The 23,161-nt window shown below is 44.5% G+C and overlaps 1 protein-coding gene across 3 annotated transcripts in view; it reads left to right on the top strand.

The window, feature by feature from the left end:
- LOC118387143 (disks large-associated protein 2-like) overlaps positions 1 to 23,161 on the top strand; it is a 252,165-nt gene that overhangs the window by 91,764 nt on the left and 137,240 nt on the right. For all 3 annotated transcript variants that reach the window (XM_052524032.1, XM_052524031.1, XM_052524033.1), the window contains exon 2: positions 21,892 to 23,093. In XM_052524032.1, coding sequence (XP_052379992.1) covers positions 21,969 to 23,093 — 1,125 coding nt within the window. In that variant the 5' untranslated portion in view covers positions 21,892 to 21,968. The remainder of the gene's footprint in view (positions 1 to 21,891; positions 23,094 to 23,161) is intronic.

Genomic DNA, 23,161 nt, shown 5'->3' with positions numbered 1-23,161 from the left:
TTGGTTCTTAGTGACAAAAATGAGCACTTGAGGGTGATAAATTATAAAATGTAATCAAAACTATTATAGCTACAACCTTATTTAGGTTGCAAGTCTAATGGTCACTTTATGGACTTTATGTGTAGTCTCGTTCTTCTCCGACACCTAGATATTGAGCTAGTTCTTTGCAAATACTTGTCTGACAACCCTAATGCTAACAACCCTGTTAAAAATCTGGTATGTGGATCTCCCGGGCGGCGCAGTGGTTAAGGGCGCTGTACTGCAGAGCCAGCCACCAGAGACTCTGGGTTCGTGCCCAGGCTTTGTCGTAACCGGCCGCGACCGGGAGGTCCGTGGGGCAACGCACAATTGGCCTAGCGTTGTCTGTGTTTGGGAGGGTTTGGCCGGTAGGGATATCCTCAACCCAGCGACTCCTGTGCCGGGCGCAGTGCATGCTAACCAAGGTTGTCAGGTGCACGGTGTTTCCTCCGACACATTGGTGCAGCTGGCTTCCGGGTTGGATGCGCACTGTGTTAAGAAGCAGTGTGGCTTGGTTTGGTTGTGTATCGGAGGACGCATGACTTTCAACCTTCGTCTCTCCCGAGCCCGGAGTTGTAGCGATGAGACAATTGGATACCACGAAAAAGGGGTAAAACATAAAACAAAAAAACAAAAATCTGGTATGTGGTTCTCAGTAACGGATGGACGGCTCATGACGGGAGGCGGGAGTGTGTTGTGTACCTCCAATGAAGTTGATTTGATTTGTGCCATATTAGCTTAGCTATGATGGTAGGGAGATTTGAATATAACACTGAGCCTATAGTCTGACTACAGAAGATAAAGATATAAGTGATGATATGTTTTTTGTTATCTTCTTGATTTATGAGTTTGATACATCGTTTTGGAAGCTTGTTGGTCCCTCTGAAGGTTAAAGATGGCTGATATTGGCACTGAAAAGCATCTAAATTGGATACAGTGGCTGTACAGTAACATGCTATAAATGACATTAGAGCTCAGGCTCTGAGCTTCACAGTATGGGTGTTGACTGACAGACATTCTGAACTTGAGCACCGCATGTGACAAGAAGTGGCCCCCATCCCTCCTGCTAATTCTGTATTTTTTTTTGTTGTCAGAGGGAAACGCTGATATTTTGAAAGATGAGACATTGAGGATTTATCAGGTTTCAGGTAAGACCCAAATGCAGACTGTGTTGATGTAACAATGTTTATTACAGCAACAGGGGCAGGCAAACGACAGGTCAAGGCAGGCAGAGGTTGATAATCCAGAGTAGAGGCAAAGGTACAGGATGGCAGGCAGGCTCAGGGTCTGGGGCAGGCAAAGTGGTCTGGCAGGCGGGCTCAGAGTCAATACCAGGTACTGTACTCAGGTACTGTACTCGATACCATCTACTGCATCTTGCCTATGCCGTTCTGTACCATCACTCATTCATGTATCTTTATGTACATATTCTTTATCCCTTTACACTTGTGTGTATAAGGTAGTAGTTTTGGAATTGTTAGGTTAGATTACTCGTTGGTTATTACTGCATTTACGGAACTAGAAGCACAAGCATTTCGCTACACTCGCATTAACATCTGCTAACCATGTGTATGTGACAAATAAATTTGATTTGATTTGAGAGTTAGGACAGGCAAGGGTCAAAACCAGGAGGGCGAGAAAGAGAGACTGGTAGAAAACAGGCACTGAGACAAAACGTTGGGTGACTTGACGAATTGGCACAGACAAACAGAGAACACAGGTATAAGTACCCAGGGGATAATGGGGAAGATGGGCAACACCTGAAAGGGGGTGAAGACGAGCAGAAGGACAGGTGAAACAAATCAGGGTGTGACAGGATTAGAATAAATGCCACTTTGATGTCATACAGTCTAAATATGCACTTCACATTTCCATATCATAAAACTCATGTCATATACAGTGTCAATGTTTATGATCACTATGTTTGATGTACAGTTACAATATGACATGGCGTCATGTCCTGGGTCCTGTGTTTGTCTATTGTGAAGAAAATGTGCCACGGAACACGCACCTGAATGCACACGATTCCTCAAACAAAACAACTACAAATGTGCATACTCTAGTTCCTCAACAGCACAGCTAGGAAAGCTAAACAAAAAGCTCCTTATAGTTAATGATTATTCTTAGAGTCAGAAAAGTGCATTGAAATGACTTAGGATCTGTGTACACTTTGGAGAGGTATGTGGTCACTTGGAGACACTAGTTAGCACTCACACTCAAAGGCTTGTCATTTTGTTTTGTGTTATGTTGCACCTACTCCACTTTTTCCAGGAATAGTCTTATGTTACTGAATAGTCTTATGTTACTGAATAGTCTTATGTTACTGAATAGTCTTATGTTACTGTAAATGCGGCGAAAAGTACAGTAAATATAAAATGCACATAAAATCAACAGTGTAATATTTGGATTCAGTCTTGTGTCAGGTGAACTGTTGTGTCCTCACCTTTGGTCGAATAATCTTCCCATGATCTCCAAACGGTTCCTTTTCAATTGCTACCATGTTTGAAAATGCCTTTCATATTTCTTCTGTAATAAACATTTCGATTTAGCCCCATCCATGTAGGCCACAAGTGTAAAGTTTTAATCAACTACCATTACATCATTGAGGCTAGAAATATTGTGGGAGGTTTTGGAGAATGTTCTCAGTAAGCGGTGAAAGACTATAGCCTAGCTCCCTATTGCTTTCCGATGGGGGCGTATAGATAAACTGGGGCCAGTGGAGAAGAGAAGATGACATCACAAGGACATGAACCAGTGTCTGCAGAATGCAAGCAGTAGGAGTAAGTGGGAGAGAAAATCAAAGGTGAATGTGGAATCTGACGCTAAGCTTGTCTAATTTCAATAGTTCTATGGATCAGGGTCTATATCTATCACTCTGCTTGCGTAACATTTAATGTACTTTTCAGCACAGATGTGAAAGAGGGGTCTCCTGATTTATTTGTGCTTAATGTTTGGAGACGGCTTCCAGGAAGAAAATATGTGTTTGATTGACAAAAGAGGGGGAGGTTTGTTCAGTCTCCTTTGAACATGTTTGCCTTCAATGAAAAGCAGCAACCGTATTGAGTGACAAGGCTCTTTGTAAAGAAGTGCATTTTGCTTTCAGAATCACTAGAGAACCTTGACGTTCATACAGCACCAACATCAGCAAGCATAGAGTGGCGTCAATCTCCTCTTCTATGATTGGGGTTAAAGGTTCCCAGGTCGGGAGTTAGAAAATAGTTGAAGCGGCTAAAAGCATCGATTCCAGAAAGGACTCAATTGATCTCGTTGTTGGTCGATGAAAATGTTTGCGGGGGGTGTTATTTTTGTGTGATTCTACAGTATCGTTTGACCGCCTGTTGCTCTCTTTTTCTTTCATTCTTTTGGCCAGTCTATCACATAGTCATTACGTCGGTCACCTCTACACTAGGAAGCACACTAGGCCTACATTCTGTAAGACACTCCGTTTAGTGTGTGTCATGCATGTGAATGTGCCGTTATTGTAAGTCATTTGTATTTGATAATACTGTTGGCCAGAGGGAATGGGGGGGTTTGGAATCTCCTGAATTTCCCACAGATTCAGTCAGTGACCGATAGATCTGTCAACCTCTTGTTTCTTATACTAAGGCAGTTACTCCTGAGTGTGACTAATGACATTAAAAACAACTAATCAAGAGCAGGGATCCCCAGTAAAAATCTTTTTTTTTTCACTACATATCCCGCCCTCATATTTAGTATCCCGGCAGGGTAGCCTAGTGGTTAGAGTGTTGAACTAGTAACCGGAAGGTTGCAAGTTCAAACCCCCGAGCTGACAAGGTCTGTCGTTCTGCCCCTGAACAGGCAGTTAATCCACTGTTCCTAGGCTGTCATTGAAAATAAGAATTTTTTCTTAACTGACTTGCCTAGTTAAATAAAGGTAAAATAAAATAAAAATGTTTTTCTTTTTACCATTTTCTTCTCAGTACAACCAGGGCTACAAGTAAAACAAATAATTGTACTTAAAAGAAAGAAATTAGGTCCGCCAAACAATAACCTAATAGAAAAATATCCTACAGAAATTGTTATCTTAGTGGGAAATGAATATGTAAATGAAATAACAATAATGAGGCTATATAAAGGGTGTAGCGGTACCGAGTCAATGTGCAGGGGTACAGGTTAGTCGAGGTCATTTGTAGATGTAGGTAGAGGTAAAGTAACTTTGCATAGAAAATAAATAGCGAGTAGCAGCAGTGTAAAAACAAAGGAGGGGGTCAATGTAAATAGTCTGGGTAGCCATTTGATGAATTGTTCAGCAGTCTTATGGCTTGGAGGTAGAAGCTGTTAAGGAGCCTTTTGGACCTAGACTTGACGCTCCGGTACCGCTTGCCATGCGGTGGCAGAAAGAATAGTAATGAATTTAAAAAATGCTGGGCAGGGCATGCCCAGAGCTTGTGACTGAGCAGTCCCAGAGCGGCTCCACTCTGCTCACATCCTTTGGCGAATGCAGAAGAAATACACAAATTCAATTAAAAAAAAACTGCAGTCTGTAGCTCAGACAGACAATGTTCGAAAGGGGTTGGAAGCAGTAAATCACGGCTGTGATGCCACAGGACTCATCCCTAATTAATACACAGCAATATCTATTCATCATGTCTATGTCTTCTGCTTTCCCCTATTACTGCAGAAGACTAATCAAGTTCGCCTTGGAGCCAGACCTGTTTTGTGCTGACATTCAACTCCTTGCGACTCTGTGTCATATGCCAAACAAAACAGGTCTCAATTCCAGGACATAATCAAGTTGCTTCACACAAGGGGTTGGAGACGTGTTGAAGAAATTAAGAAATTCAAGCATAACTATTCAATGGAGATTGAAATTCTTGAATTTAAATGTGTAGTTTAAGGGCCCTATTCAATTAACTGGTGAGTTGTCAAGGAGCAGTCAAATATAGCATGCTTCTTGTGCAGTTTAATGTATGTTTGTTTATGGTAGATATCAGGTTGGTGATTATACTAACCTACTATTACTACAAAGCAAGAATATGTTTTTTCACTCACCCAACAGAGATCCTAATTATCCCAACAGAGATCCCAATTATCCCAACAGAGATCACAAATATCCCCAAAGAGATCCCAATTATAATTGAATTGATTTAAACCTGAATTTCCAATCGTGAACATAAAGATTACCTCAACATGTTCTGGCACGATTTTGAAAAGTTAAATTACTTGTTTTACTACATTATTCCCAGTGTTTATTGCCAGTGGTTTTTAATGTTTGTCTTGAGGTTGTCGAAACAGCCAAACATTTTAGGAAATCCAGACCCTACGTAGGCTGGTGTTGGAAACTGCTAATCTGTTAGATAATTATCTCATTAGGATTTAAACTAGCCGGTCGATTGAGATCGACTGATTGATCTTCAAGACATTCCTAGTGTATCACCAAAAATGTTTGTAAAAAAGCCAATGATAAAGCCTTGCGCTCCTGATAGGCAAAGTGTTCCCATTTTAGACCATCTCATTTGTCTGACAGGAATAACTCCACCTACGTGGCGGACGATGAGAGCTAAATCAAGTGTGCCTACTGCACTGGCCAATCGGATAGCTCAAATCACCGCGCCTACAGCTTCCACAACCCCACAGCAAACATTGATACTAGCCTAGCTGAGATGTCATAACTTTTAAAGCCATGACCAGAGAAAGACTGTCAAAGAATACAGCAAAGAGCTGCTGTTTTTATAAGTGAGTTTCATTTTTAAGTTTTTACTCAACACTGTCGACACTGTTTTTATTCAACACTTTTACAAAACATCAAATGTGCTTCTCCTTACTTCCACTCATGCTTCAGCTGCAGTGAATGAGTAGCCATGTATCAGTAGACTGTATCCCAGTGGCGTGTATTTATGGATGCCAAGGGAAGCCAGGCTTCCCCCCCGAAAATTAACAATTAGAAAAACACAACATAAATTATATTTGTCTCTCTGTGTTTCATCATTTTCATTCAATTCCAAGAGGCTGAATGTGTCTCACCGGAAAAAGCATCCGAGCGAGTGAAACAGTGAATGAAGTGAGTGAAACAGCCCCCATCTGTCTCTGTATCCCATCCATCTGATGCTGTCTGGTCAAAAAGAGTATGACATTGTTGTCGCCCGTAGCATTGAATGCAAGGGAAGCCAGCGAGCATTTGGAATCCCTTGATTAAAAAATGATAAAATAATAGCCATTGAGTGAACACAACTGTGAATAGTGTTGGCGCACCAAAAGAAAAGTGTCAAGGGAAAACAGTTTGAATTGTGCTTCACTCCAATTACATCGAGAGCAATACGTCATTGACAGAAACAACTTAAATTGTTGCATCTCATTGTGGTGTTGTCCTCCACTAGCTAGCTAGCTAAAATTGTCCCTTTCTTGAAATAGTCATGGATGGAGATAAGGATTTGGACTTGTGGTTTTACTTAATTCTCTGTAATTCTCTGGCCAATGATTATAATGGCGATTCTGTTCCAAACATACATTGTGCCCCTGGCTTGAGAGGATGGAAGTTCAATATGTAGCGAGATGTAGAAGACTAATGTTAACTAGCTAACGTTTCCCATGAAAGGAAGTTAGGCTTGCGAGCAAGCATTTTAGCCAGGTGGCCTAGGACAACAAAATCTAAGTGTGTATACTGTATGACAGAGTCATAGACAGTTGGTCAACATGAAAAAGAGAGGAAGATATTGACGTTTCTCTACAAGTAGGTTGAGTCAAAATGTTTTTTCTACTTGCACAAACACACATACAGAGAAATCAGAACAATGGACAGTCACATCATATTTAGCTTACGTTGATTGGACTAAATTTATTTTGGTGCCTTTTAGTTGTCACTGTATTAGACTAAGCATAGGTGATTTGATGCAGTCGAAATGTTACTGGAATAGTGGAGGTTGTAATATGGCTTTTTTTTTGGGCTTCCCCAGTGACTTTACCCACACACCACTACTGCTGTGTCCCCTCTCTTGTCAGTCTCCCCGAAGGAAAGGAGAGAGCAGGGCACGTGAGAGGCGAACCCTCTGCTGCTCTCTCATTCCGCTGGTAGGCCTATGATTAGTAAAGTAAAATAAAAAATACAATTATTTCAATATATGCTCCGCTGTATTTCGCAAGTGATACAACACCTGATCTATTTTGTTATCAAAGCTCGAGTTTTGAAATATAAGAAGGTCTGAGTAGAACAATATTGGCAAGCCAGTCATATAGCCTATATGCTGTGATAATGTATTAGGCCTGCTGCACAAACCTCATTCCTACGTAATTGTTTTTATTTCGGTTAATGTTACATATGCTTACATTTTTTAAGTCCTGTTTTAAAAAAAATCTGAGCGGGTAGATCTTGGTTTTCTTTTTGACTCAGAAAGTGATCTTGACTCAAAAAAGGTTGGTGACCACTGATTTAAACTGACTTCAATCAATGAGTGAACATATTTCATGGCCCTAAAAATATAGTTGGCGCTACTTTAGTATGCATTGGTTGAAGCTCAATGTTAAATTAAAATCTCTGAGCCATCATATCTAAGCCAATATGACACCAATGTCGATGACAATTGGCAAAATCAACTTGATTGGAGGTACACAATCTTGTCATGTTTCGTCCAGGCCGTTACCGAGAACCACTATATTGTATTTTTGACAGGGTTTTTGCATTAGGTTGGGGCAATTTACTGACCACCCGATCTCAAATTCGAGATGTCAGATTAAGAGCATTACACTTAGATCCATTTGGACTGAGTACATTGGTAGGTTTTTATTAAATTCACAATATATTCATAATATTGTCCCCATTCTGCCAAAAAATTGCAACAACGATGTGCTACCTATTTGTAGCATTTCTGACAATACTAACATCTTTTCAGCTGAATCTCAGAGTTCTACAACTGGGTCAAGTAACTCAATTACTGCGCAACTGTCACGTTCTGACCTTAGTTTTTTTGTTATGTCTTTGTTTTAGTATGGTCAGGGCGTGAGTTGGGGTGGGGTGTCTATGTTCGTTTTTCTATGTTGTGGTTTTGTGTTTGGCCTGGTATGGTTCTCAATCAGGGGCAGGTGTCGTTCGTTGTCTCTGATTGAGAATCATACTTAGGTAGCCTTTTCCCACCTGTGTTTTGTGGGTGATTGTTTTCTGCTGAGTGTTTGTATCTGCACCAGACAGAACTGTTTCGGTTTCGTTCGTTCACTTTGTTGTTTTTGTTCGGTGTTCTACAACTTTATTAAAAATATGGAAACTTTCCACGCTGCGCATTGGTCCTCACCTTCTTCCACCGCCAACGGCCGTTACAGCAACTGTACCAATTGGATGAGAAGCAACAGGAAGGTAGCTAGCTAGCTAGGTTTATTTAGCTATGGATGGTTTTTCATATGGCTGTGTCATGTGTGTAAGCTGCTGACCTGGACACTTCTGCGTAATCAGAGCACAAACAAATAAGATAGCGAATGTCCTTGACTGCTACTGTATCCAGTTAGTTCATTTATATTACATGCACACACACCAGGCAGACATGTTGTTAGCGTTATGAGATCCAGAGCAAATCCCCTAGCCCTAGCTCCTCTGCCAAAGCAATTTTATAATCCACATTTGTGTTGACTGATCAACACACTGTCAATTTACTTTTCAATGTGTTCCCGAAAACGGAAAATCACCATCCACAAGTAAAAAGTAGCAGGGGTGTGGTTTGCTCACAAAGCATCCAGGTAAAACAACAACAGCATAATGATCATTGCTCGCTTGCGCGACCTGTGCGCAGTCAAAAGAAAATGCCATGTTTTGCTAACTTGGTTAGCAATGTGATAAAATAGCCATCTGTAGCCCGGGAACAAATTCTCAATTCCCAATCATCTTCCCGTGGCTATTGATTCAGTACACATACAGTACATTGTAGCCTACTCATATGTGTTAGTTTCATTTAGTTTATGTTATAAATATGAACCGGTATGAAAATAAAGCACATAGCATATTGAGGTGAGATCAAGGTTTGATGAAAACTATTTAAAGGTGTAGGCTCTACAAAGTATTCCATTACAGTTTCAGGGTCAGACCTCTCGACCTTCTTAAAGTTCCCTGATTACCTCATTTGAAATATACTTACTCGAGGTGGAAGTGAAACTTGCCTGTTGAGGAACTAGGTTAAATCATGATTTGAATGGAATGAAAAACCATTGTAGTCAGATCTCCCTTTATATTGGTTCTGTAATATGTACCGTGCAAAAAAGAAAAAGTATTCATCCCCCTTGGCGTTTTTCCTATTTTGTTGCATTACAACCTGAAGGAGAAAGGAAACCGCACACTGCTCTTGATAGTATCACTGCTCTTGATAGTATCACTGATCTTTAATTAGCTTACGTATCGGTCTCACGGCCTTCGTCAGAGCTTTTGAGTTTTTTAAATATTAGCACCCTTATGTAGACCTATGTAGGCCTAGCCCCACCCACATCCCTTCCACACATGGAAAGGGGTGGGAGGTGAAGGAAAAACAAATAAATGCTACCAAATATGACAATATGCATTTCATAAATATTCAAACAATGTAAATAAGATGTGTTTAACTCGTCTGTAAAACCACAATGAGGACATAGCAAGTTTTCATTAATCATTGGGTACATCGTACGAAAAACAGAGTAATCTTAAATAGGGGCATAATTCATGTTCAAATTCACAACATAACATTTCATCATTAAGTCCTTTAGGAAATAATGTCTGGAGGGTGACAATCCCAAAACATTATTAATATCATCTCCCCTGTCTGATATCTTTACTTTCTCTATGCCACAACATCTAAAGGTAGAAATGTCATGCTTTAGGTCATTAAAATGTACTGCGACTGGATAATCCCTGTATTTTCTCCTGATTGAACATTTATGTTTACTGATTCTCTGTTTGAGAGAACGAGAGGTTTTACCTACACAGCACAGCCCTCATGGACATGTAATAATGTAAATAACATGGGTGGTGGAACACGTAATGATGTCATTTATTTGGAACCGTTTTCCTGCATGTGGGTTGCAGAAATGTTCACTTCATCATATTGTTGCACTGTGCGCATCCTCTGCATGTATAGCTACCATTTGGAAGAGGGCATAAAAGAGCCTGGCTGATTTTCTTTTGTGGCTGGCAGTTGGCATGAACCAATTTATCACGTAAATTGCGACCTCTCCTATACACAATAAGTGGTGGATTTTTAAATTCACCTGGCAAAACTGGGTCCGATGATAAAATATGCCAGTGTTTCTTGACCACATCTCCCACTTTTTGCGAGTTCAAAGTATATATATTGCAAAAATCCCAGTGTCTAGATGTGCCAAGCTTATAGAGACATACCCCAAGAGATTTGCAGCTGTAATTGCTGCAAAAGGTGGATCTACAAAGTATTGACTTCGGTGGGTGAATAGTTATGCACGCTCAAGTTCTGTTTTTTTAATCTTATTTCTTGTTTGTTTCACAAAAAAAAAATTTTGGTAGGCATGTTGTGTAAATCAAATGATACAAACCCCCCAAAAATCAATTTCAATTCTATCTAGAGGATAGCGAAGGAGTCAGGCGCAGGACACAGGCGCAGGACACAGGTACAGGACACAGGTGCAGGACACAGGTACAGGACACAGGTGCAGGACACAGGACACAGGTGCAGGACACAGGTGCAGCACACAGGTACAGGACACAGGTGCAGGACACAGGACACAGGTGCAGGACACAGGACACAGGACACAGGTGCAGGACACAGGACACAGGTGCAGGACACAGGTGCAGCACACAGGTGCAGGACACAGGACACAGGTGCAGGACACAGGACACAGGACACAGGTGCAGGACACAGGCGAAGAAGTCAGGCGCAGGACACAGGTGCAGGACACAGGTGCAGGACACAGGTGCAGGACACAGGTGCAGGACACAGGCGAAGGAGTCATGCGCAGGACACAGGAGCAGGACACAGGTGCAGGACACAGGTGCAGGACACAGGCGAAGGAGTCAGGCGCAGGACACAGGCGAAGGAGTCAGGCGCAGGACACAGGTGCAGGACATAGGTGCAGGACACAGGTGCAGGACACAGGTGCAGGACACAGGCGCAGGACACAAGCGAAGGAGTCAGGCGCAGGACACAGGTGCAGGACACAGGTGCAGGACACAGGCGAAGGAGTCAGGCGCAGGACACAGGCGCAGGACACAGGTGCAGGACACAGGTGCAGGACACAGGTGCAGGACAGAGGCGAAGGAGTCAGGCGCAGGACACAGGTGCAGGACACAGGTGCAGGACACAGGAAAAGGAGTCAGTCGCAGGACACAGGTGCAGGACACACACACACACACACACACACACACACACACACACACACACACACACACACACACACACACACACACACGCACACAGCCTTAGGACACACATCCAGAGAACCGCAGAGGATTTCCTGGATGGAAAACATGTTGTCTGACTAAGGTGGTTATGTCTGGGTGGTTTATCTCATTGTCATGCCAGCCTGCAGAGCAGAAAGTGTTCTGATTATTCCACTAGGTAATGAGGCATTGGTCCCTACTCACAGACACACTGTATACTAGACTGCTGGGGATTCATTTTCTGATGAAACTCAATGTTTGTGTATACAGTAAGTGTGCACGTTCTACTGTGCATGTTGTGCTAATGGATGTAAGCAGTGCTCTAAACATGACTACTGGAGATATGGCCGGGGCGGCAGGGTAGCCCAGTGGTTAGAGCTTTGGACTAGTAACCGGAAGGTTGCAAGTTCAAATCCCCGAGCTGACAAGGTACAAATCTGTCGTTCTGCCCCTGAACAGGCAGTTAACCCACTGTTCCTAGGCCATCATTGAAAATAAGAATTTGTTCTTAACTGACTTGCCTAGTAAAATAAAAAAATAAAAAAATAAAATATGCAGTGCTCTGTAGATAACTACTGGATATATGCAGAGTTCTATACATAACTACTGGATGTAAGCAGTGCTCTATACATGACTACTGGATGTATGCAGTGCTCTATACATACAGTGCCTTCCGAAAGTATTCGTCCCCCTTGAACTTTGCGACCTTTTGCCACATTTTAGACTTCAAACATAAAGATATAAAACTGTATTTTTTTGTGAAGAATCAACAACAAGTGGGACACAATCATGAAGTGGAACGACATTTATTGGATATTTCAAACTTTTTTAACAAATCAAAAACTGAAAAATTGGGCGTGCAAAATGATTCAGCCCCTTTACTTTCAGTGCAGCAAACTCTCTCCAGAAGTTCAGTGAGGATCTCTGAATGATCCAATGTTGACCTAAATGACTAATGACAATCCACCTGTGTGTAATCAAGTCTCTGTATAAATGCACCTGCACTGTGATAGTCTCAGAGGTCCGAAGAACAAGGAACACACCAGGCAGGTCCGAGATACTGTTGTGAAGGATTTGGATACAAAAAGATTTCCTAAGCTTTAAACATCCCAAGGAGCACTGTGCAAGCGATAATATTGAAATGGAAGGCGTATCAGACCACTGCAAATCTACCAAGACCTGGCCGTCCCTCTAAACTTTCAGCTCATACAAGGAGAAGACTGATCAGAGATGCAGCCAAGAGGCCCATGATCACTCTGGATGAACTGCAGAGATCTACAGCTGAGGTGGGAGACTGTCCATAGGACAACAATCAGTCGTATATTGCACACATCTGGCCTTTATGGAAGAGTGGCAAGAAGAAAGCCATTTCTTAAAGATATCCATAAAAAGTGTCGTTTAAAGTTTGCCACAAGCCACCTGGGAGACACACCAAACATGTGGAAGAAGGTGCTCTGGTCAGATGAAACCAAAATTGAATTTTTGGCAACAATGCAAAATGTTATGTTTGGCGTAAAAAAACAACACAGCTCATCACCCTGAACATACCATCCCCACTGTCAAACATGGTGGTGGCAGCATCATGGTTTGGGCCTGCTTTTCTTCAGCAGGGACAGGGAAGATGGTTAAAATTGATGGGAAGATGGATGGAGCCAAATACAGGACCATTGGGGTGGCAGCGTAGCCTAGTGGTTAGAGCGTTGGACTAGTAACCGGAATGGTTGCGAGTTCAAACCTCCGAGCTGACAAGGTACAAATCTGTCGTTCTGCCCCTGAACAGGCAGTTAACCCACCAGGCCGCCATTGAAAATAAGAATATGTTCTGAACTGACTTGCCTGGTTAAATAAAGGTAAAATTAAAAAATAAAATAAAAATTCTGGAAGAAAACCTGATGGAGTCTGCAAAAGACCTTTTTTCAAATCAAATCAAATTGTATTTGTCACATACACATGGTTAGCAGATGTGAAATGCGAGTGTAGCGAAATGCTTGTGCTTCTAGTTCCGACAATGCAGTGATAACCAACAAGTAATCTAACTAACAATTCCAAAACTACTGTCTTATACACAGTGTAAGGGGATAAGGAACATGTACATAAGGATATATGAATGAGTGATGGTACAGAGCAGCATACAGTAGATGGTATCGAGTACAGTATATACATATGAGATGAGTGTGTAGACAAAGTAAACAAAGTGGCATAGTTAAAGTGGCTAGTGATACATGTGTTACATAAGGATGCAGTCGATGATGTAGAGTACAGTATATACATATGCATATGAGATGAATAATGTAGGGTAAGTAACATTATATAAGGTAGCATTGTTTAAAGTGGCTAGTGATATATTTACATCATTTCCCATCAATTCCCATTATTAAAATGGCTGGAGTTGGGTCAGTGTCAATGACAGTGTGTTGGCAGCAGCCACTCAATGTTAGTGGTGGCTGTTTAACAGTCTGATGGCCTTGAGATAGAAGCTGTTTTTCAGTCTCTCGGTCCCAGCTTTGATGCACCTGTACTGCCCTCGCCTTCTGGATGATAGCGGGGTGAACAGGCAGTGGTTCGGGTGGTTGATGTCCTTGATGATCTTTATGGCCTTCCTGTAACAACGGGTGGTGTAGGTGTCCTGGAGGGCAGGTAGTTTGCCCCCGGTGATGCGTTGTGCAGTCCTCACTACCCTCTGAGAGCCTTACGGTTGAGGGCGGAGCAGTTGCCGTACCAGGCGGTGATACAGCCCGCCAGGATGCTCTCGATTGTGCATCTGTAGAAGTTTGTGAGTGCTTTTGGTGACAAGCCGAATTTCTTCAGCCTCCTGAGGTTGAATAGGCGCTGCTGCGCCTTCTTCACGACGCTGTCAGTGTGAGTGGACCAATTCAGTTTGTCTGTGATGTGTATGCCGAGGAACTTAAAACTAGCTACCCTCTCCACTACTGTTCCATCGATGTGGATAGGGGTGTTCCCTCTGCTGTTTCCTGAAGTCCACAATCATCTCCTTAGTTTTGTTGACGTTGAGTGTGAGGTTATTTTCCTGACACCACACTCCGAGGGCCCTCACCTCCTCCCTGTAGGCCGTCTCGTCGTTGTTGGTAATCAAGCCTACCACTGTTGTGTCGTCCGCAAACTTGATGATTGAGTTGGAGGCGTGCGTGGCCACGCAGTCGTGGGTGAACAGGGAGTACAGGAGAGGGCTCAGAACGCACCCTTGTGGGGCCCCCCGTGTTAAGGATCAGCGGGAGGAGATGTTGTTGCCTACCCTCACCACCTGGGGGCGGCCCGTCAGGAAGTCCAGTACCCAGTTGCACAGGGCAGGGTCGAGACCCAGGGTCTCGAGCTTGATGACGAGCTTGGAGGGTACTATGGTGTTGAATGCCGAGCTGTAGTCGATGAACAGCATTCTCACATAGGTATTCCTCTTGTCCAGGTGGGTTAGGGCAGTGTGCAGTGTGGTTGAGATTGCATCGTCTGTGGACCTATTTGGGCGGTAAGCAAATTGGAGTGGGTCTAGGGTGTCAGGTAGGGTGGAGGTGATATGGTCCTTGACTAGTCTCTCAAAGCACTTCATGATGACGGAAGTGAGTGCTACGGGGCGGTAGTCGTTTAGCTCAGTTACCTTAGCTTTCTTGGGAACAGGAACAATGGTGGCCCTCTTGAAGCATGTGGGAACAGCAGACTGGTATAGGGATTGATTGAATATGTCCGTAAACACACCGGCCAGCTGGTCTGCGCATGCTCTGAGGGCGCGGCTGGGGATGCCGTCTGGGCCTGCAGCCTTGCGAGGGTTAACACGTTTAAATGTCTTACTCACCTCGGCTGCAGTGAAGGAGAGACCGCATGTTTCCGTTGCAGGCCGTGTCAGTGGCACTGTATTGTCCTCAAAGCGGGCAAAAAGTTATTTAGTCTGCCTGGGAGCAAGACATCCTGGTCCGTGACTGGGCTGGATTTCATCTTGTAGTCCGTGATTGACTGTAGACCCTGCCACATGCCTCTTGTGTCTGAGCCATTGAATTGAGATTCCACTTTGTCTCTGTACTGACGCTTAGCTTGACCTGAGACTGGGACGGAGATTTGTCTTCCAACAAGACAATGATCCAAAACATAAAGCAAAATCTACAATGGAATGGTTCAAAAATAAACATATCCAGGTGTTAGAATGGTGAAGTCTAAGTCCAGACCTGAATCCAATCGAGAATCTGTGGAAAGAACTGAAAACTGCTGTTCACAAATGCTCTCCATCCAACCTCACTGAGCTCGAGCTGTTTTGCAAGGAGAATGAATGAAAGAATTTCAGTCTCTCGATGTGCAAAACTGATAGAGACATACCCCAAGCGACTTACAGCTGTAATCGCAGCAAAAGGTGGCGCTACAAAGTATTAACTTAAGGGGGCTGAATAATTTTGCACGCCCAATTTTTCAGTTTTTGATTTGTTAAAAAGTTTGAAATATCCAATAAATGTCGTTCCACTTCATGATTGTGTCCCACTTGTTGTTGATTTTTCACAAAAAAATACAGTTTTATATCTTTATGTTTGAAGCCTGAAATGTGGCAAAAGGTCGCAAAGTTCAAGGGGGAATACTTTCGCAAGGCACTGTAACTACTGTATGACTACTGGATGTATGCAGTGCTCTATACATAACTACTGTATGACTACTGGATATATGCAGTGCTCTATACATAACTACTGTATGACTACTGGATATATGCAGTGCTCTATACATAACTACTGTATGACTACTGGACATATGCAGTGCTCTATACATAACTACTGTATGACTACTGGATATATGCAGTGCTCTATACATAACTACTGTATGACTACTGGATATATGCAGTGCTCTATACATAACTACTGTATGACTACTGGATGTATGCAGTGCTCTATACATAACTACTGTATGACTACTGGATATATGCAGTGCTCTATACATGACTACTGTATGACTACTGGACATATGCAGTGCTCTATACATAACTACTGTATGACTACTGGATGTATGCAGTGCTCTATACATGACTACTGTATGACTACTGGATAGATGCAGTGCTCTATACATAACTACTGTATGACTACTGGATATATGCAGTGCTCTATACATGACAACTGTATGACTACTGGACATATGCAGTGCTCTATACATAACTACTGTATGACTACTGGATATATGCAGTGCTCTATATATGGCTGCTATGTGACAACTGCTTGCTTGCTTCATTTTGTCAAATTGTGTTGCCTTGGCAACCACACAGTCCATCTCATCTGCTTTACTGTGTGCTGCTGCATTGTAAGGAGAGAGAGAATGAGAGAGAGTGAAGAAGATAATGCGAGAGAGAACAAGAGAGAGTGAAAGAGAGAGGGAGAACGAGAGAGAAAGAATGAGCGTGAGCTGGCCAAGGTTTTGGATGTTATACAGCAGGTACAGTATGAACCGTGACTGTTTTCCAAGAGTGGCAGTACTGCCACTGTCCTACTATCCTCACGTCAGCCAACATAGAGCTATAGATTAGCCTGTCATATCGTCTTTATGTTAGGGGTTAGCGATTTGCCAGGGCTTCACTCAGCTATTCCCTTCCTCTACTGAGCCAGTCTGCTGAGTTTCACTAGGCTATTCCCTTCCTCTACTGAGCCAGTCTGCTGAGTTTCACTAGGCTATTCCCTTCCTCTACTCTACTGACTCAGTCTGTTGAGTTTCTGGACTGGACCAGGTGGGATCAAACCAGGAAGGTTAGCATCAGAGACTGGACCAGGTGGGATCAAACCAGGAAGGTTAGAATCAGAGACTGGACCAGGTGGGATCAAACCAGGAAGGTTAGAATCAGAGACTGGACCAGGTGGGATCAAACCAGGAAGGTTAGAATCAGAGACTGGACCAGGTGGGATCAAACCAGGAAGGTTAGAATCAGAGACTGGACCAGGTGGGATCAAACCAGGAAGGTTAGAATCAGAGACTGGACCAGGTGGGATCAAACCAGGAAGGTTAGAATCAGAGACTGGGCCAGGTGGGATCAAACCAGGAAGGTTAGAATCAGAGACTGGACCAGGTGGGATCAAACCAGGAAGGTTAGAATCAGAGACTGGACCAGGTGGGATCAAACCAGGAAGGTTAGGGTCAGACGTGATTCCTACGAGGGTCTGTCGGAGGACCTGTTGAGTTCAACAGGTCATGGCTGATATGGTGTCTTTGTGTGTTTGTGTGTGTCTGTGTGCCTGTGTGCTCGTGTGTGTGCATGTTTGTGAAGGTTGAAGAGGTCTTTCCTTCCATGTGAGAGACCAGTAACATGCCTTACTCCACAACAACAACAGCATGTGAAAGACAACACCAACCATGCCAATTGTGTATAAGTACATGTTTCACATTACACACTTTTTTTAAAAGACTGGGTCCTCCTGAAGAGCCTTGAAAATCCTATAATGTTTTTTTCCCAAATTTTTCAGCAGTGGTTGCCATGACAACTGTGCATTTTATTTCAGGCTCTTTTGATACAGTGTGGATCAGAGTACCTACAAATTATGTATGATGATTGTGGATTTATTCATGATGGGGTTTCCTGACTACCAGCTCTCACAGGCGCACGTCAGATGTTTCTCCAATGTCAAATTTCAAATTTGTTCCAAACATAAAATTAAAGGTAAAAAAATAACAATAATAAACAGCGAGCAGCAGCAGTGTAGAAACAAAGGGGGGTGTCAATGTAAATAGTCTGGGTGGCCATTTGATTAATTGTTCAGTAGCCTTATGGAATGGGGGTAGAAGCTGTTAAGGAGCCTATTGGACCTAGGCTTGGTGCTTTTCTTGCCGTGCGGTAGCAGAGAGAACAGTCTGTGACTTGGGTAACTGGAGTCTTTGACAATTTTTTTGAACCTTCCTCTGACACCACCTAGTATGTAGGTCCTGGATGGCAGGAAGTTTGGCCCCAGTGATTTATTGGGCCGTACGCGCTACCGTCTGTAGCACCTTTCGGTCGGATGCCGAGCAGTTGCCATACCAGGCGGTCAGGATGCTCTCGATGGTGCAGCTGTAGAAAGTTTTGAGGATCTGGGGAGCCATGCCAATTCTTTTCAGTCTCCTGAGGGAGAAAAGGTGTTGTCGTGCACTCTTCACGACTGTCTTGGTATATTTGGACCATGATAGTTTGTTGGTGGACACCAAGGAACTTAACTCTCGACCCTCGCCCTACTTTTCCTGTAGTCCACGATTCGCTCCTTTTGTCTTGCTCACGTTGAGGGATAGGTTGTTGTTCTGGCACCACACTGCCAGGTCTCTGACCTCCCTATAGGCTGTCTCATCATTGTTGGTGATCAGGCTTACCACTGTTGTGTCGTCAGCAAACTTAATGATGGTGTTGGAGTCGTGCTTGGCCACGCAGTTATGGGTGAACAGGGGGGACTAAGCACGCACCCTTGAGGGGCCCCCGTGTTGAGGATCAGCGTGGCAGATTTGTTGTTGCCTTCCCTAACCACTTGGGAGCCGCCCGTCAGGAAGTCCAGGGTCCAGTTGCAGAGGGAGGTATTTAGTCCCAGGGTCCTGAGCTTAGTGATAAGCTTCATGGGCACTATGGTGATAAACGCTGAGATGATGGTGTTGATGTGAGCCATGACCAGCCTTTCAAAGCGCTTCTTGGCTGCCGATGTGAGTGCTACGGGGCGGTAATCATTTAGGCAGGTTACCTTCGCTTTATTGAGCACAGGGACTATGCTGGTCTGCTTGAAACATGTAGGTATTACAGACTCAGTTAGAGGGAGAGGTTGAAAATATCAGTGAAGACACTTGCCTGAGTACACGTCCTGGTAATCCGTCTAGCCCTGCGGCCTTGTGAATGTTGACCTGTTTAAAGGCCATGCTCACATCGGCGTGATCACACAGTTGTCCAGAACAGTTGGTGCTCCTATGCATGCTTCAGTGTTGCTTGCCTTGAAGCGAGCATAAAAGGAATTTAGCTCGTCTGGTAGGCTCACATCACTAGGCTGCTCGCGACTGGGTTTCCCTTTGTAGTCCATAATATTTTGCAAGCCATGCCACGTCTGACGAGCATCAGAGCCGGTGTAGTAGGATTCAATCATAGTCCTGTATTGACACTTTGCCTGTTTGATGGTTCGTCTGAGGCCATAGCAGGATTTCTTATAAGCGTCCGGATTAGTGTCTCGCTCCTTGAAAGTGGCAGCTCTATCCTTTAGCTCGGTGCGGATGTTGCCTGTAATGCTCCAGAGGTGATGGAAGATACCATTAGTCCTAAGCTTCTAGGTATAGACCCAAAGGTGATGGAAGTGGAACAGGAACAGATGTAGAGTGATATGGTTTCATTTATGGAGGACTCATGAGGATGCTTATGGAAAAGAGGAGAGAGAGGAGATAAATAAGAGAGGAAACCTTCCTGTGGGCCTCTCCAGATCCCAGAGAAGCCCAGAGAATGATTAGCCTGAGTCTCGCAGCCGGGCTCAACCGGTCTTTATGGTGCTGTGCTGCACTGGTGGCCGAGTCAGAACAGCCTCTCAGCCGGGCACAACCAGTCTTTACAGCCCTGCACTGGTGGCAGAGACAACAGCACTGGTGGCCTCAGCTTGGCTCAAACTGTCATTATGGAGCTGCGCTACACTGGTGGGAGAGACAGAACAGCCGGACTCAACCGGTCTTCACGGCGCTGCACTGCACTGGTGGCAGAGACAGAACAGTCTCTCAGCCGTGCTCAACCGGTTTTTACGGTGTTGAACTGGTGACAGAGAGAAAACAGCCGGGCTCAACCGGTCATTACGGCACTGCACTGCGCTGGTAGCAGAGATAGAACAGCCCCTTAGTCGGGCTCAACCAGTCTTATACGGCGCTACACTGGTGGCAGAGACAAAACAGCCTCTCAGCTGGGCTCAACCGGTCTTTACGGCAATGCGCTGCACTGGTGACAGAGACAAAACATCCTCTCAACCGGGTTCAAACGGTTTGTACGACGCTGCACTGGTGGCAGAGACAAAACATCCTCTCAACCGGGTTCAAACGGTTTGTACGACGCTGCACTGGTGGCAGAGACAGAACATCCTCTCAACCGGGCTCAACCGGTCTTTACGGTGCTACGCTGGTGGCAGAGACTATACAGCTGGGCTCAACCGGTTGTTACGGTGCTGCGCTGGTGGCAGAGCTTAATTTTTTTAATCGGGAGGAGCCGGGACAAAAAGTGAGCGCGAGAGTGTGATGACCTGAGGAGTTCTGATGTAGCGGAACACATAAAACATAATAATAATAACCTTCATAGTAAAGCATTGCATGCATATTATCGCATTTGCGTGGTGGCATAGAGCAGTAGAGTAGAGGCACTTACAGAAGTTGCACACATGGGGAACATTTCTAGTAGCCAATGGTCCGGGAAAATGTTGGCCTTTATAAACACATTTTATGCAATTCTACTTCATTTTACATGACTGGAGACTTTGGCCTAATCTTTTTTACAACTGCACAAATTATCGAAATGACAGGCTACTTGAAAACTCACTGAAAACTGAGAATCTGAGATCAATAAAAACGACCTTGTCTCATCTATCAATAGCCTAGGTGTGGGAAATTATCGTTTTTAAAAATGCTTTCTAGTTTCACTGACTCAAACCATAAACCTGGGCCAGCCCAACCCAAATCAACTTTTAGAATATTAGGCCCGGGCTGAAAATCAACTATTTTTACATTAGTTTTTTTTGTGGGGGCAGGAGAGTTAACTAAAAGGCAACTCAAATGTACTTTGATCGCTTTTATTAGAATCTTTACATTGCAAAAATTATTCTTCATGCCAAGAGAGTTACCAGATCCGACCAAATAGATCCTTCTGTAGCTCAGTTGGTAGAGCATGGCGCTTGTGACGCCAGGGTAGTGGGTTTGATTCCCGGGACCATCCATACGTAGAATGTATGCACACATGACTGCTTTGGATAAAAGCGTCTGCTAAATATTATTATATTAAATAGGTTCCGGAACAAAACAGTTAAAAATGGAGAGGTGCAGCTGAAATTAAGCACCGGCACTGCAATGGTGGCAGACACGGAACAACCTCTTATCTGTTTCAATAGACCTGGCACAGGAGGCAGGGGCACGGCAGGCTCCTATTCAGCTTCAATAAAGTGAATATTTTCAATATTTGATCACTCCCTGCACGGCAGGAAATCCACATTGGTAGTGTATTAGAGGTTTAAAAAGGTTTCTAAAGTTCCTCATTTCCACTTAAATGTCATACTTGATTTGCCCTAAACAAAAATGTATCAACCTCATTATATTTATCAACACCAACATTAATTATAATCCACATAATAATTCACATTTCCTGCTGCTCAGAAACTGAACTGATCAAATTAAGATCCTACATCTGTATGTACTATATATTCAAAGTAAATAATCTAAATCTTTATTGGATTTCATGAGATTTTAAAGATACACTTCCCCAGCTCTCTTGCTGCCGTTTTTGAAAGCAGCTGAAAAAACAATTGAGATTTGGAGCGATCTGCACCTGCATAAGGTGACTGAATGCATTTACACAAGTCTGAGCATTATTCTTATTACTCTCTCTCTCTGTGTATTTCTGTCAGACCAGCAGTATTCCCCTTGGTCCCCATCTCGACACTTCGATGAAGGCAGACGCCACCCCGTCCCCCCAGCTAGGAACATGAAGGGCTTATCGGGCGGTCGCTCCCAGCACCAGATCCTCTCGCCCCACGGGCTAGACCAGTTCGACTACCCCCAAGACATCCATGGCATGGGTCACCATGGTGGCGCCTCCAACTCACGCCACACCTCCTACCTGCTCAGCCCCACTGAGAGCTGCCCCATGGACTACCACCACCGCTACTCACCGCGCAGCTCCATCCACTCAGACTGCATGATGATGTCCCCCGTCATGATGGCGCCCTCGTCAGTCGGCGTTGGCCCCATCGACCACGTTTCCAGCAGCACCTTCCCCAGAATGCACTACAGCACCCAATACTATGACTCAGCCACGCGGGACGACTGCGCCGCCATCACTGCCTCCGCCACCTCCCATGCTGCTGCCACTGACGCTTCAGTCTTGCAGTACCAAGGCAGCGGCAAGAGCAACCGCATCCCGGCCAATCTGCTGGACCAGTTTGAGAAGCAGCTGCCGCTGCATCATGATGGCTTCCACACGCTGCAGTACCAGAGGGCGTCAACCACCACCACCACGGAGCAGCGCAGCGAGAGCCCCGGACGCATCCGCCACCTGGTCCACTCTGTCCAGAAGCTTTTCACAAAGTCCCATTCCCTGGAGGGATCGTCCAAGATGAACGGCACCAAGGGTGAAGGAGGAGGAGGGGGACACCACGGAGGCTCCCAACACGGCCACCATGGAGGCTCCAAGCACGGCAGCAAGCGGAGCAAGAGCAAAGAGCGCAAGGCGCACCGCTCGGGGGGCGCGGGTGGCTTCTGGAGCTCTGACGACAACCTGGACAGCGACAGCACCTACCGCACGCCCAGCGTCATGAGCCGTCACCACGGTGACTACGCCCATGCCGCCCACTGCTACCCGGACTCCATGCATCACAGTCACTTTGGGGACATGTCCCTCAAGACCTCGAAGAGCAACAACGACGTCAAGTGCTCGGCATGCGAGAGCATGGCCACAGCTCCGGAGGGGAAGTTTATGAAGAGAAGTTCCTGGTCTACGCTGACTGTCAGCCAGGCCAAGGAAGCTTACAGGAAGTCCTCCCTCAACCTGGAGAAACCCATGATGCACACAGACCTCAAGCCCTCACCACGGGCCTGTCACTATCTGCAGGTGAGTGGTGTTCAGAGCCATGGCTCTGTGGTGTGTGTGTGTGTGTGTGTGTGTGTGTGTGTGTGTGT

This window comes from Oncorhynchus keta, chromosome 8 (assembly GCF_023373465.1).
Source record: "Oncorhynchus keta strain PuntledgeMale-10-30-2019 chromosome 8, Oket_V2, whole genome shotgun sequence".
Classification (NCBI taxonomy): domain Eukaryota; kingdom Metazoa; phylum Chordata; class Actinopteri; order Salmoniformes; family Salmonidae; genus Oncorhynchus; species Oncorhynchus keta.
Note: the sequence above shows the minus strand (reverse complement) of the source record. Positions and strands in the feature narration are given on the sequence as shown.